The sequence below is a fragment of the Chiloscyllium plagiosum genome, unplaced genomic scaffold, assembly GCF_037043375.1.
Source record: "Chiloscyllium plagiosum isolate Xiang-an unplaced genomic scaffold, Cpla_swu_hap1 HiC_scaffold_32, whole genome shotgun sequence".
In the NCBI taxonomy this organism is placed as follows: domain Eukaryota; kingdom Metazoa; phylum Chordata; class Chondrichthyes; order Orectolobiformes; family Hemiscylliidae; genus Chiloscyllium; species Chiloscyllium plagiosum.
In genome coordinates, this window is record NW_028270170.1 from 31,379,363 (window position 1) to 31,393,406 (window position 14,044).

General features: G+C 42.4%; 1 protein-coding gene and 1 long non-coding RNA gene across 3 annotated transcripts in view; one reads left to right on the forward strand and one right to left on the reverse strand.

Annotated features, from left to right (window-relative positions):
- The window catches only part of LOC122539962 (tumor necrosis factor receptor superfamily member 16-like), a 182,791-nt gene extending 174,831 nt beyond the window's left edge, over positions 1 to 7,960 (reverse strand). The window contains exon 1 of the mRNA XM_087977886.1: positions 7,743 to 7,960. Within this exon, the coding sequence (XP_087834012.1) occupies positions 7,743 to 7,778 (36 nt within the window). The 5' untranslated portion in view covers positions 7,779 to 7,960. The remainder of the gene's footprint in view (positions 1 to 7,742) is intronic.
- A 998-nt stretch (positions 7,961 to 8,958) lies between these two features.
- Positions 8,959 to 14,044, forward strand: part of LOC148141790 (uncharacterized) — a 41,430-nt gene continuing 36,344 nt past the window's right edge. For both annotated transcript variants that reach the window (XR_015752445.1, XR_015752446.1), the window contains exon 1: positions 8,959 to 10,171. This is a non-coding gene — a long non-coding RNA (uncharacterized LOC148141790). The remainder of the gene's footprint in view (positions 10,172 to 14,044) is intronic.

Sequence of the window (14,044 nt, forward strand, 5' to 3'; positions counted from 1 at the left end):
AATCAACATCGAAGTATTTTTCAAGTTGTTTTGTCTCAATCATCGCTTAACAACATTGTTCGCAATCAAGACAGAAAGTGCAACTTCCATTAAAAATTCACTGAAAGTTTTTTTGCAATGCAAATTAAAACACTTGAATCATGTGTGAGTAAATATGGTTCTGTGCCATAGCATCTTCAAATTCATCAACTACAACATACCAAAATTCAGTGCTTTGAAGTTCCATGTTTTATATTCCAATCCTTCATAAATCCAAGGTGATCTTCAATTTTTAATCAATACTCAACACCTCATGTAGTCAACTCCTGTTCCTGTGACATTCCTCATTTCCAGACATAGAAATAATATGAAGTTATACTATAAAGTTTTGAGTTGAACAAAAGTGACAAATGTGTTTAATCATATAAGGTTGTAACTTCACATCTAAGAATATCCTGAGACCAACTTTTTATGAGGCAATGATTGTATGATTTTTCTGAATAAAACTGAATGTGAGGAGGTTCCTCCCTGATAATGTATTTGCTGGCTATGTTTTCCCACTAGTTTGCAAGGACATATCATTTGAAAGGCACTAATGCACAGATCCTTTGACTCAAATTTCTCATCAAGCAAGAAGAGACTGTCCAAAAGCATTTTTGCACAGTCAGTATCTCTTCAGGTCTCCTTGACAATATATGGTCACGTGAGGCTCATTACTCTTTCAGTCCAATTGCTGTAAACTTCCTGTAATTCAACTTGCTTGGCAAGACTACCCTGATGCATCATACAATTAATGCCCTAGATATCCATATCAGTCACATTAATTTATGTCAAATTCAGGACAAATATAAAGGAAATTTGATAAAGAGATGCCTAGTTTGTATTTCTTAAAGGTCAATTTAAAAAAAAAACACATTGGAACTTTATTTAAAAACAAGATATTTCTGAGAAACTGCATTGTTCCAAATAACTGCTGGTCTTGGTAGCTCAAACTCACTTCAGGAAAAGCAGTTCACTGTTTTATCATTAAGTTTAAGGTTGCTCTGTTTGAACAGTATTTGCAGACTTAGAGTCTGTGTTTAAATTTTCAGTTGAGGAAAACCTGCTACAGTAGAAATGCTTAGTTCATGTCTCCTGCCTTTTAAATACTGTTGCTGGCAAGGTTAATAAATATTGTGGCTACATGAGCAAGTTGTGTCTGCCAAGACTCCAGAGACAACTGTGTGTGGTTAATGACTTATCCACACATGCAATAATAGCAGATAATTGACTTAGGAACACTCTATGCCTTTTATCTTTTTGTTTTGCTTTCAAGAGTAAGCACCATTAGCGAGAAAAGGTATTTCTTTTTAAAGAGAATCTCTGCAGAAAAAAATCAATTTTGTATCCAATACCTGAAGAATAGGTGTGTTTGTCTAAGAAGGTATTTGATTATCCAGAGAGGTAAAGATTTATATTTTAATTTTACAAATGGTGTGTGCTAACCAATCCCACATCTGTATTGAATGTTTTCTTTATTACAAATCAATAATCTTTTATTTATTAAATAAACTTGGTTGATTATTCTTTTCATGCTAAGTTTATTGTAGAGAAAATATACAATTGACCATATCGAAACTTTTATTTTATACTGTGACTCATGGAGTCGTGGGACTGGATCAATAGCACACTCTTTCCATCTCAGTTGTGACAATATTTAGAAAATTGAAAGTAGAAAGTGATACTTTTTTTAAAAAAATTCCATGAGGACATTTTAATTCAAAAAAAAAACAGTGAATATGGGTCAAGTGGGTTGTAATGATGCCATCAATGGAAATCACAGACCAAAATAATCTTAAAGCTTCCTATTCTAGGAACAAGCAAGTTTTCTGTTTCAATGAGGCAGGTTGTTCATTTAAGTATTTTAATGAGATCATGTGCCTGATATATTATCTCCATTTTAAATGTAACTATTGACAACTGGGTTTCCAATGTATTGGGAAAACTATCAGCTTAAAAGTGAGTACTGCTATAAGGGACAGAGAAGTGTCTTTTTATACAACTACTTGTGGACCAGTAGGAACAGAGCTACGTAATCCACAGCCCATCACTTCCAGGTATGCTGCTTCCTTTCACATAATCAAACCCCATTCCAAAATGAACACCTCTCCCAATCACTGACTCCCCTATCTCAGCCTCTGATCTATCTTCAACTCCAGCTTCAATCATTCCCCAAACCAACAACTCACTCTGTTCACATTCACGCCACCAATACAAATATACCTGCTGTGAAATCTATTGCAGCATACCCTGCGTGATAGGAAGTCAAGTCCATTGTGGGGCAGGGAGGGGCAGGAGGCTGGCTATCAAGGAGAGATCTACACAATCCTATTTTTAAAGAAAAACGGTGTGGAAGTGAAATCTTCACAACATATGGAGAAACTTCACATTTCTGCTTTCCATTTCAAAATCCTGCCTGAGTAAATACTGCAGCATCAATGTCAACTACTGTCATCTGTTTTCAGACTACAAACATTGAACAGTTTACGAACTTAAAAGTCATCGCGAAACAATGTGTCGTGTCTGGATTATTTGATAAATATGCCGATGCTGAAACGTTGTTTTATTGTACCAAGGGTAGAACCAATCTAAAGCAAGTCAATGAAAAGACAGGTTTTTAGGAAAGAAAAATAAACAAAATGATTAAAAGATCACTTTGTGTACCATACCGATGAAGATCATCAATTCTCTGTCAGGTTTCTGAAAGTGTTACCAATTAGCCCCAATCTCCTGCTTCTTCCCATGCATTTTTGGCTTAATCATAGATCCAAGATAGCTAAGGTAGTAAATCAGACTGTAGTAGAAAACAGATTCCTCAAAATCGAGTACCTCTTATTTAGCCAAGATCTATTTCCAAAGAAACAATAATCAACAACAACTTTATTCTTTTTTACTAGACTCAGATAAGAAATATTTTTACAAGATTTGTTTCAATGTCTTCTATCGAGTTAAAGTTTTGGCTGTTTTTTTTTTCAACCCTACCTCTCAATGACCAGTTACTATATATGTCTCTGTACTTTTCTGGGTGGAATCAATCTTGTTAGCATAACACTTGTTAAATAAACTGTTGCACCATGACATTTGTTTGAAAGAATAGTTGTTAGAAATCAGATCTGATTCGCTTTTAAGTGTAGTTTCAGTAAAGATTTGTGAAGGTTGTTCAGTTTGTTCATTGTGTGTGCAATTTGATTTTACTAATGCAAAAATGAAGAGACTGCTTACAGCAGTGGAAACACCAAATCAAAAGTATTGCTATTTTGTAAATTGCTTTGAATATTTACAATTTTTAAATAGATTTTAACTGATTTATCATGTTTAAACAAACAGCTTCAGTTTTTTTCCAGAATGATGTTGTCAGTTATGAACTAATAGTTATACACACTATATTTCTCCCTGTCTCTCCTCCTCATTTCTACTGCACACTCTTGCATTCCTCTTTCCTAGCCCAACTTGGCAGGTTCTAGCTTGGCGCACGTTCTTATTAGTTCAATGCATTGGATTTTTTTCTCACACAAGGATATAAGGGCAGAAAGGAAGGGAAGGAAATTATAAGTGATAAATTTATTTTTGTAAAAATCAAAGATATTGACTTGGTCTTCAGTAACTCAGTGTCCAATTGGGAATCTGTCAGTTGGTTGATTGTGGAGCTTTTTTTTTCCCTGGTAGCTAGGATGCAGATGGATGACAGTCAAAGTTGCAGCAATTTTTTTCCTAAAGTCAGAATTAATCCAGTGTGGCAGGTGAAAAGAGGGAGAGAGAGCTGGGGAGCATAACTTCCAGCTGTTAAGACATGAAGCTGCTCTTCTTGTGACATTATGGCAGCAACTAAAATGGTTAAGTCAAAACTGTGTGCTTAAGCCATTCAGTAAACACAGCTTTCAGTCATGTGATGGGGTGGTTTCTGCTAATGTCATTCAGAGAATCAAGGTACTTTGGTTTCCCTTATCAAAATGCATTGTGAGGTGACCCGGTAACTGTAAAAGCATCAGTTCCCAAATTAGCATTATAGATCATCATGTTTTCCTTGTTCAGCAGACAGCTCATCTCCAAGACATTTGAGTCAGCTTTAGATACAATATCTATGCAATATAGGGATTCAGAAACTTTTGTAAATGTGGCAATTCGGTCAGCCTTAGACATTTTTACGAGTCCACCAATGTTGTCCATTTTTAAAGAAACACAATTCAAACATAAATGTAAAATAAAATTTTCTTTGGGATTTCTCTGCATGCTATCTGGCCATGACACGTGCCTAAACATTATAATGTTAACATTGAATTAATACAAGGCTGAGAAATTAAATCTGGAGAGATAGAACACCAGCTTCAATTGTTTACATACCAACAACAGCAAACTAGCCTAAAAATCATTCCTCCAACTTTCACATATTGGCAGTATCCCCATTGTATTCTTAATAGTTTTAAATCACCAACCAACAGGCATTGTCTGATCAGGCCACTGAAGTGACAGAGGCTATCCGATTGGCTCAGATTCCACATTACACAGGTACTGCTAGATTGTCAAATCGAACTCTGTTTTAATTCAATTTCACTGTATTTGTACTGCGTTACAGATGCTTTGCAGTGAACCGATTATTATTTTATATATTTGAGTGTTTAATTATACTTATCATTACTAGCGAGTTTTGAGAAGATTTGTAGCTCAGGTTGAGGTTCTGGATATAAGTTTGCTCAGCGAGCTGGAAGGTTCATTTTCATGAAAACGAACCTTCCAGCTCACCGAGCAAACCTACATCCAGAACTTATCACTACTATGTCACTACTATATCTCTAAGTTTACAAATTTAGGTGACCTGGAAGTTTCACTATATAGTTTAATTTCTTTACACGATTTAGATTTTATATAGTTGGACTCTCACCATTGAAGAAATGCTGTCCTACTCAAGAGTAGAATTCCTATTTCTAATTTCCAGGCTATTCTGCTATAACACGCGTTTCGTCGATGCGAGTTTGCTGTAACACGATTGACGAATTGGGGCACTGTTTTTAAAGCACGAACTTTTAAAGTGTGTGTTGGCTATTACGCGATCATGTCCCCAATGCTTCAAGTGCTGTTACGAAAGCACGACTTTTCTATAATGCGGGATTGCCCAAGAAACCGTCGCGTTGTAGAAGAGCTACCTGTATGTTCAGACTTTCTACTATTTGGAGTCCTCTATATTGGAAACTTGCTTGTAGCACATATTTACTCTTAAATGCTCTGCCTTCTAAACCATGCCGCAGTACTGATGTCAGCTGCAGACAGCCCTCTTAACCATGACTCACTATCTCATATACTCCCATAGTGTTTGTTTGAAATTCATGAGATGACCATTACATAAATACCTGCTTGCAAAATGTACAATCCTATTTCCCCTAGGACCACTTTCATTTTTCTTCTGCTGTAGATTTTTATACCTAACAGTCTGGGTGGCTATTTGATTTCTCGCTTTTCTGAAACTGTGTCCTGCTTCTGCACATTTACTGGAAGTAACACATTGTTTGACAGGTAAAGCATCCAACTTTAATAGCTGGGCACTGGATCTGAAACATTAACTCTGGTTTATCTCCACGGATGCTAAGTTTTACCATCAATTGCTGTTTTGTTTCTGTTGAACTTATTTATGCAGCGTCCCCTACTATATTGGAGACTTGCTTGTCATTTCTGTTTATGTCATTTTTCAGAGCTGATTTTCAAAAGGACAGAGATATTGATTCAGGAACCGTTCTATTTCAATGTTTCCAGTAGTTCCTATCTAACTCAAAAGAAAGTTTTGAAAAGAGGTCATTTGAAATTGCGCCCCTTGCTGGTGGGAGCAATGAGCGCAGGGGTCGGAGTGTGCACGGCTCGCCCCTCCGGGAAATGTTCGGGATCTGACTGCAAATCCTGGTGATGAGGTTACACAAGCTAAAACATGACAAACTCGCTAGATCTTACTATTGGGAAGAGAAATCTCGGAGCAAAGCCTGCTTTCCCCCTTATCCTGCATCCCTCTCTATTCATTGTGTTTCAGGGGGCGTCAGATTTCACCATTTGGTCTCAGCTCTTTTCTCCTTCGACCTCTCGGTATCGCTGAGGGTGACATTAACCCAGTCAGCTGCTATTCCCTTTGTCCCAAGATAACACATTTCTTCCGGATTGTGAAATAAGCCGCGGGACTGGAAAATAAAAGGAGGTGCCGGATAGCTTGGTTTTTAAACGCCTGAATTCGGACTTCAGCAATAACAGCGCGCAGACTCGGTTTCTGACTCCTCGCTAGTGTGACCAATCCGCCTTGCTTTTCGAACTGGACAGTCGACCGAGGCACTACCACAATTCAGACACTGCTTTCCAACAAGAGCAAGAGATGAAACCCTGCCTTCCCAGAGCTCCACTGCACACTTTCCCTGCACCAGTGTCACACTGAAGGTTCACATTTTCATTCAGATCAACGTTAATACAGCTGCACAGAGCGGCTTGGTCAGAATGATGAGACAGACAGTGCTTCCGAGCAATAAATCCTTTTGGAAATTCCGCGGGATAATGTGGATAGCACAATCCCAGTGAGTGAGTGAGTGAGCCCCATTTGTCACTGCTCAAATTCTGCAATATGATTAAATATAACCGATGCTGAAAATCTGAAACTAAAACAGAGAATGCTGGGGAAACTCAACAGGTCTGGCAACATTTGTGGAGAGAAAGAGACAAAGTTAACGTTGAGGGTGCGCTGGACTTGAAACGTTAACTCTGTCCCTCTCTCTCAACAAATGCTGCCAAACCTGCTGAGTTTTAGTTTCAGATTTCCAGCATCTCCCCTGTTGTCTCCTTATTCAAATATAACGTATCCTACTCAGTCCTAACCGTAAGGGCAATGGTAAGGCGTCAGTGGACTCTGATGTCGAGAATTGGCCGGTGTGAATCAGCCGGGGGTGCTGTACAAGGTAATGAGGGTAAATATCAGCAGAATTTGCCTTTTGAAAATGCCCTCCTTTTTTCCCAAATCGAGCACTGAGCAGAAATTGGAGGTTGGACAGGAAAGCTGATAACTTCCTTAAACTTTCCTGACACTAGGATTTCAGAATCTGGAGGGACAGGCGATTCTTGCCGTTTGTGGATACTGAGGATAGAAGCAGAATTGGTCATTTTAATTTTCAATTCGAGCGAATATTTTAAATCCACATCCCCTCCAAACCAAAACCGAATCGACCAAGAGTGAGCATCGGGATTACTCAGATCTCTCGGTTCAGTCTGAAGAAGGAAACCGAGGGGGTGCTGCGCTGTTAGAGGGAGAGAGGGCAGGATTTCAGAGAGCGGCTGGGTCACACTGTCGGGTCCCCCGGCTGCCGGGATGGCACTGAAGGCTTTAATTTCCAGAGAATGAGAGAGCGAGTCTCTCCCATAAACTGCGCCACTCTGCGCTCAGAGGGGAAAGACCTGGGTCAAAAGGACTGGGCTGCCCCGAGTAAACCTGGTCCATTTTCACATGTCCCCCTGAAAACGAAGAAACTCGAAATGATGTGAAAACTCCGCTGTCCGTCTCAGAGCAGCCTCCACAGGCTGGGCTCACAGGTGGGGGAGAGACACACACACGCTATAGATATCAGCTTCCAACACTCACTCCCAGCAGCCAGACCGCCTGTTATTTCATGCTATTACCCTCAGCTACTGTGGAGGGGGACAGCAGCCTCAACACAATCCGAAATAAGCTCCGGAGGGAAAAGAAATCTCAAACAAGTCTCACTTACCGCGGCTAACAGCAGAAGGAGTCGCGCAGTTCCCATCTCGCTAAATGCTAAGCTGGTCTCACTGTCCTCTCATTGACCGGACACTTCGCGGGAATGAGTTGCTGGCGATCCGGTTATGACAGTCCCATTGCTCCGAGTTAAGAGGCTGTGTGTGTGTGTGTGTGTGTGTGTGAAGGGGATAAACAGTGACTGACTGCAGGTCCCAAGGCTGCGCCTCTGGGTTCTGCGACTCGCCGCTTTTACATTGAAATCATCTCTTGCAGCTTGTCCCTGGTTGGCTGTCTCGATTCCTCATTCCTCCCCCCCCCCCCCCCCCCCCCTCACCCCGCCCACAGCGAGCTGGCAGATTGAGAAACGAGATCATCAGTAACTACCTCTGGAAATGAAAGGCTGTGATACAGAAAGGTTACTCCAGCAGATGTGTGTGTTTGACAGAGACAAATATATATATATATATATATATATATTTGGCTTAATGAAGCCATCGCTGAGAGGGAGGTAGGGAGGGGTGTCCCGTTTTTGTCTGAAGCTTTCTCTCACATTGGCATCGAGATTGGCACCATTCCGTTGTCCGTGCTAGCTCGGAGTACTGGTTAATCAGGTGTTCCCGCTCCTGAGGGGATCAGAGGGCTCAGCTTTCAAATAGTTTGACGAAATAAGTAAAACGAGGGAAAAGAATCACTCCGGCAATGGTTAATGATGTGGAGGTGCTGGTGTTGGACTGAGGTGGACAAAGTTAAAAATCACACAACACCAGGTTATAGTCCAACTGGTTTATTTGGACGCACTAGCTTTGGGAGCGCTGCTCTTGATGATGAAGCTCCAGACATCCACTTGTGAAGGAGCAGCGCTCCGAAAGCTACTGCTTCCAAATAAACCTGTTGGACTATAACCTGGTGTTGTGTGCGATTTTTTTACCAAGGTTAATAATACCAGAGACGCAGAGCCTGAGAGTGTAGTAGAGACAGATCCGACCAATGCATTCAAGAAGGAACTAGACTGATCAGACAAAGACAGAAGTGGTACTGCAGATGCTGAAGTTTAGAGTCAAGATTAGAGTGGTGCTGGAAGAGCACAGCAGGTCAGGCAGCATCCGAGGAGCAGGAAAACCAACGTTTCGGGCAAAAGCCCTTCATCAGGAACTAAGGGATTTTGCCCGAAACGTCGATTTTCCTGCTCCTCAGATGTTGCCTGACCTGCTGTGCTTTTCCAGCACCACTCTAATCTTGACTCTAATCAGATAAAGAACCGTGGGCTGGGTCACAGGGAGAAGGTTTTGTGGTGATGTCCCTACCTCTTAATCAGAAGTCACACCACACAGGCTTGTGCCTCGAGCTTGTGATTTCAAACATTGCTGTTGGACTGTAAACCTGGCGTCGAGTGACTTCTGACTTTGTTTGCCCTCGTCCAGCACCGGCATGTCCACACACCTGGGTCAGAAGTTCAAGTCCCACCTGCTCCAGGAGTGTATCATAACATGTGTAAAAACATTAGGAAACAGCTGGAGGAGAATGGAAAATCGCTCATTTCGAAGGTGGGGGGGGGGGGGGGGGGAACCGTGGGCGCTGAAGGTCGGAAACAAAAATAAATGCAGGAACTCAGCAGGTCTGCCGAGAGAAAGCAGAGTTGACCATTCGGGTGGAGTGACGCTCCTTCAGGAGTTGCTAAGTTGAAGAATGAAGCGCTGCTTTGTAACAATTCAGTGATAAATTTGCTCCTCGTTCACAGGAGGGTTAACAACATACTGCTGCACGTACAACTGTGAACAAATATGTTTGTCCAGGCGACTAACTCGTAACTCATTGAATGAGTTGCAAGGTCTGAGTGGAACCATTCCTGATGAAGGGCTTTTGCCCGACACGTCGATTTCGCTGCTCCTTGGATGCTGCCTGAACTGCTGTGCTCTTCCAGCGCCACTAATCCCGAATCTGGTTTCCAGCATCTGCAGTCATTGTTTTTACAACCAGATCGCTCCGTCCAGTTAGACCCCGTACAATTGACCTGCGCTGGGATCACTGTATGGGGGATTTATCGGCGCTGATTGGGGGTTTATTCCATTACCCACACCAGATTGTAGGTCATTTCTCGGTGAGAAGTTAACCCAGGACCTGGTCTGCTCTGTCGAATTGGCATGAAGGTGGTGATGGAGAGACTGAGTGATGGTGAAATGGGAGAGAGGGTTGGAGGTAAGGGGAAAGGGATGTTTGAATATAGAGTGTTGTCAGTAGCTGTGTTGCGGTTCAACAGCCCTGGCGACAGGAATCAGTTCATACTGCAGACAGAACCAGTGGCTTGGGATGAAGTGTGTGGTGAGGATCGAGGAGAGAGATGTACAACCAGGGGTCGGAGACATTGCCCGGGGAGCGGGGCAAGAAGGAGAGAAGGGCTACACAGAGAGCTCGGGCTGTGTGGAATCTTGGAAAATAAAGGTACATGTTAATTTGTGAACGGCCCTTGAAACAGCTATCGTTTAGTACAGCAGCGTTCCCTGTCCACGCTCTCTAACAGCCAGAGAAAGTGAGGACTGCGGATGCTGGAGATCTGAGTCGAGAGTATGGTGCTGGAAAAGCATTCCTGATGAAGGGCTTATGTTCGCAATTGCGACTCTCCTGCTCCTCGGATGCTGCCTGACGGGCTGTGTTTTTCCACCGCCACACTCTCGTCTCTGATCCTCTTGATGATCGAATGAAGACTCCAGTATTGTGTCTGCTTTGCGGTTCTCTCCGTATCGCAGTTGCTGATCGGTTTGTCGTTCACATCGCCTGGGACTTGACCAGTGTCAATACAAAGGGCGCGGCTCCAAATCGTTCCCCTTCAGGTCAATCTGAGGCAGGGAGGGGATGGGGGTTCACAAGAATTCACTTGTTGCATTGCAACCCCGAGTTCTCTTGTCCAGCGCCCCACCCAGCTCACTCCGCTCTGTAAGTGAGCGAGATTAACCCGGGCACTGGTCCATTTCAATCTTGTAGCAGTGTCATTTATTAAACACTGGTATCTCTTTTTCGGCGCTAACTGCAGTCGAGGAGATATTTTATTCTGGCTTCCTGGTAACCACAGTAACATTGTGGGAAGCGGAGTCCCTCTCCCTCAGAGAAAACGACAGCATCGGTGTTTACAATTGCTGTTCTGCCGGGAAGGTGGCGCTCCGCACTCGCTGCTACTGACAGCATTGGCTCGCTGTTTGATGTGAGACTGGGGTGATTATAGCAGGGCAGTGTTTAAATGCCAAAACGCCAGGAATGAATGGCAGTTTGGAAGGAGAGTGGGGGGAAGTCCAGCTAGAGAAATGGACATATACGTTCACTGTCCACAATGACAAACTGCCGAGCCCGATAGACATCACATTAGGAGTATTTCAGAGGAACATCGGAATTCGGAGTAGCAGTAGAAGTCATAGAGATGTACAGCACGGAAACAGCCCCTTCGGTCCAACTCGTCCATGCCGACCAGATATCCCAACCCAATCTAGTCCCACCTGCCAGCACCCAGCCCATATCCCTCCAAACCCTCGCTATTCATATACCCATCCTTTTAAATGTTGCAACTGTACCAGCCTCCACCACTTCCTCTGGCAGTCCATTCCACACACTCTGCTGAGAAAGTTGCTCCTTAGGTCTCTTGCTTTGCCATTCAATAAAAGCAAGGCCAATGTGGTTATGCTCTGCACTACAATTTCCTGGCTGTACCCCATAACCCTTGACTTCCTGATGGATCAAAAGTCCAGTTAAGGAAATCCATTTCAGAATTCTGTTAAACCTTTTGTGAGGAAATGGATAAGAAAAACACTCATTTGATCTTGAGTGAGCAGAATTAAAACACTGCTACAGAAGAAAACCTGATTTCTTTATTCACAGACTTTAGCAAGAACCCCGTAAAATATTTCAAATTATTTTTTATAGTCTCAAACCTACTCACCCTACCTCATTTTACATTGTACAGCACTCTGTAATGTTTGGCAGATTTGACCTGGATGGTCAGACTCTCCTGATGAAAGGCTGGGAGGTGAAATGTTAACTCCGTCTCTCTTTCCAAACATGCTGCCAGACCTTGGGGTGTTTCGAGTATTTTCTTTTTCATTGGCTGTTCGAGTGTGGCTATTAGTGGGTTAGTATAGACTGGATATTGACAGTCCAGGCTATTATTTTTCTTCACCCAGTTTCTGGACATAGACAGGAACAACTCCTCCTTGAAATTCCCTTCCAATGCACATCCCAACCCAATTTGGTTGGTTCCATATAAAAGCAAGATCCTGGAGAGCTGAAATAAACACAGAAAAGTACTGCAGAAACTTAGTGGGTCTGGCAGTATCTGTGTAGAGAGACACCTAGCTAAAGGAAACATCACCCTGACCAAAGAAATACTGGTCTCACTGCTCGACGAACCAAGGACACAAACACCAGACAGCACCAACTCCATCAGCAAGGACAGCATCCTCAAACTAGCCTCACAACCCACTTCACCTTCAATGACAAGACCTACAAACAAATCAATGGGATAGCCATGGGATCACCAATATCAGAATTCTTGGCAGGAGCAGTTATGCAGAGACCCAAACGAGCAGCCCTCCCCACAATCCTGCCCAAGCTTTGGATCCGTTATGTGGATGACACCTTTGTCATCACGAACGCAACAAGTTAGAAGAAACCCACAAACATATAAACAACATCCTTACTGGTACAAAGTTCACCAAAGAGGAAGAGAGTAACAACAGACTCCCTTTCCTGGACGCCACAGTAGAACGAAAAGCCAGTGGAGAGCTGCAGACCAGCATCTATAGGAAAGCCACACACACTGACGAGCTACTCACCTACAGGAGCAAACATCCCAACACCCACAAACAGAGCTGCATCAGGACATTATTTAAATGAGCCACAAGACACTGCAGCACCCAGGAACTATGAGAAACCAAGGAAAAACACCTATACAACGTATTCAGAAACACCAGGTATCCGATAAGCGCAATCTGGTGATTCCTGCACAACAGACCTAAACAAGAAGCCACAACACCCCTAGAGACTCTAGCCAACCTGCCATACATCAAAGACATCTCTGAGATGATGACCAGACTACTCTAGCCACTTGGCAATTTAGTAGCCCATAAACCTACCATCACACTGAGACAGCTCCTGATGAATTTAAAGGACCTCATACCAACAAACAGCAGAATAAAAATCGCATACAAAATACCCTGCAAGGACTGCAACAAACATTGAATTTGACAAACTGGCAGGAAACTAACCACCAGGATACATGAGCACCAATTAGATGCCAAAAGAAATGCCCAGTTATCACTGGTATCCATACACACAAATGAAGAGACACAGCAGTTTGACTGGGACCATACATTCATCCTAGGACAGACTAAACAAATACATGCACGGGAATTCCTATAGGCCCGGCATTCAAACTGGAACTTCATTAACAAACACATCAATTTAGACCCCATTTACCAACCTCTCAAAAACAGAACCGAAAGTGATATTACCCATCACAACAGACCAAGACACATAAATTGCAAGTGGAACAGAACACCAATGCTTCATTGGAGGCTCACTGATGATGTTACCTTGTATGGTGACGAAACGTCTGAGAATAAATCTACCAGCTCAGCAAGCAAACTTACAACCGGTGACACCTAGTTCACATTTCAAGTCCAATATGGCTCTTCTATGTAATCCTAAATTTGAATAGATCCTTCATGGCCAACAGCAACATGGAGCAGCTTCATCATATGAACCGTGACACTTTCAAAAGATGTCTAATACCAACTAAACCTTGACAAGGTTATTGTTCCACAATAAGTGTGCCCAGGAGTATAGGAGAGTAACTGTCTGCTAACCAGTTACTGCCATGACAGTACATTTCAGAGGATAGCGAATTTGGTCAGGCTCCTTACCTATTTCTCGTCAAAGCAAAGACAATTTGAAATAAAATTAGAAAACTGAACAATTTAGCAGGTCAGACTGTGGAGAAAGGAGGGTAGTATTAATTGTTCCCCGATCCATAGGTGCTATCTGGTCTGCTGATCCTTCCAAGGCATTTCTGGTTTTATTCCGCAACTACATTACTGCCTTAAATTTGCATTAAGATGATTACATGCTGTGTAGTGTATATATTAAATGAGAAAGCATCAATGAAAGCTGAACAAAGAGACCATTTATCTATTGTGTAGCTGACTTTTAAAGACCAAACATATCCCAGGCTGGCTGGCTGATTTTGTTTTTGTAATAATTAATGATTTTGAACAGCAGAAAAAAAAACCGTGAGCTCCATTATGTCCATCCTTGTTAAGGAATCAATCT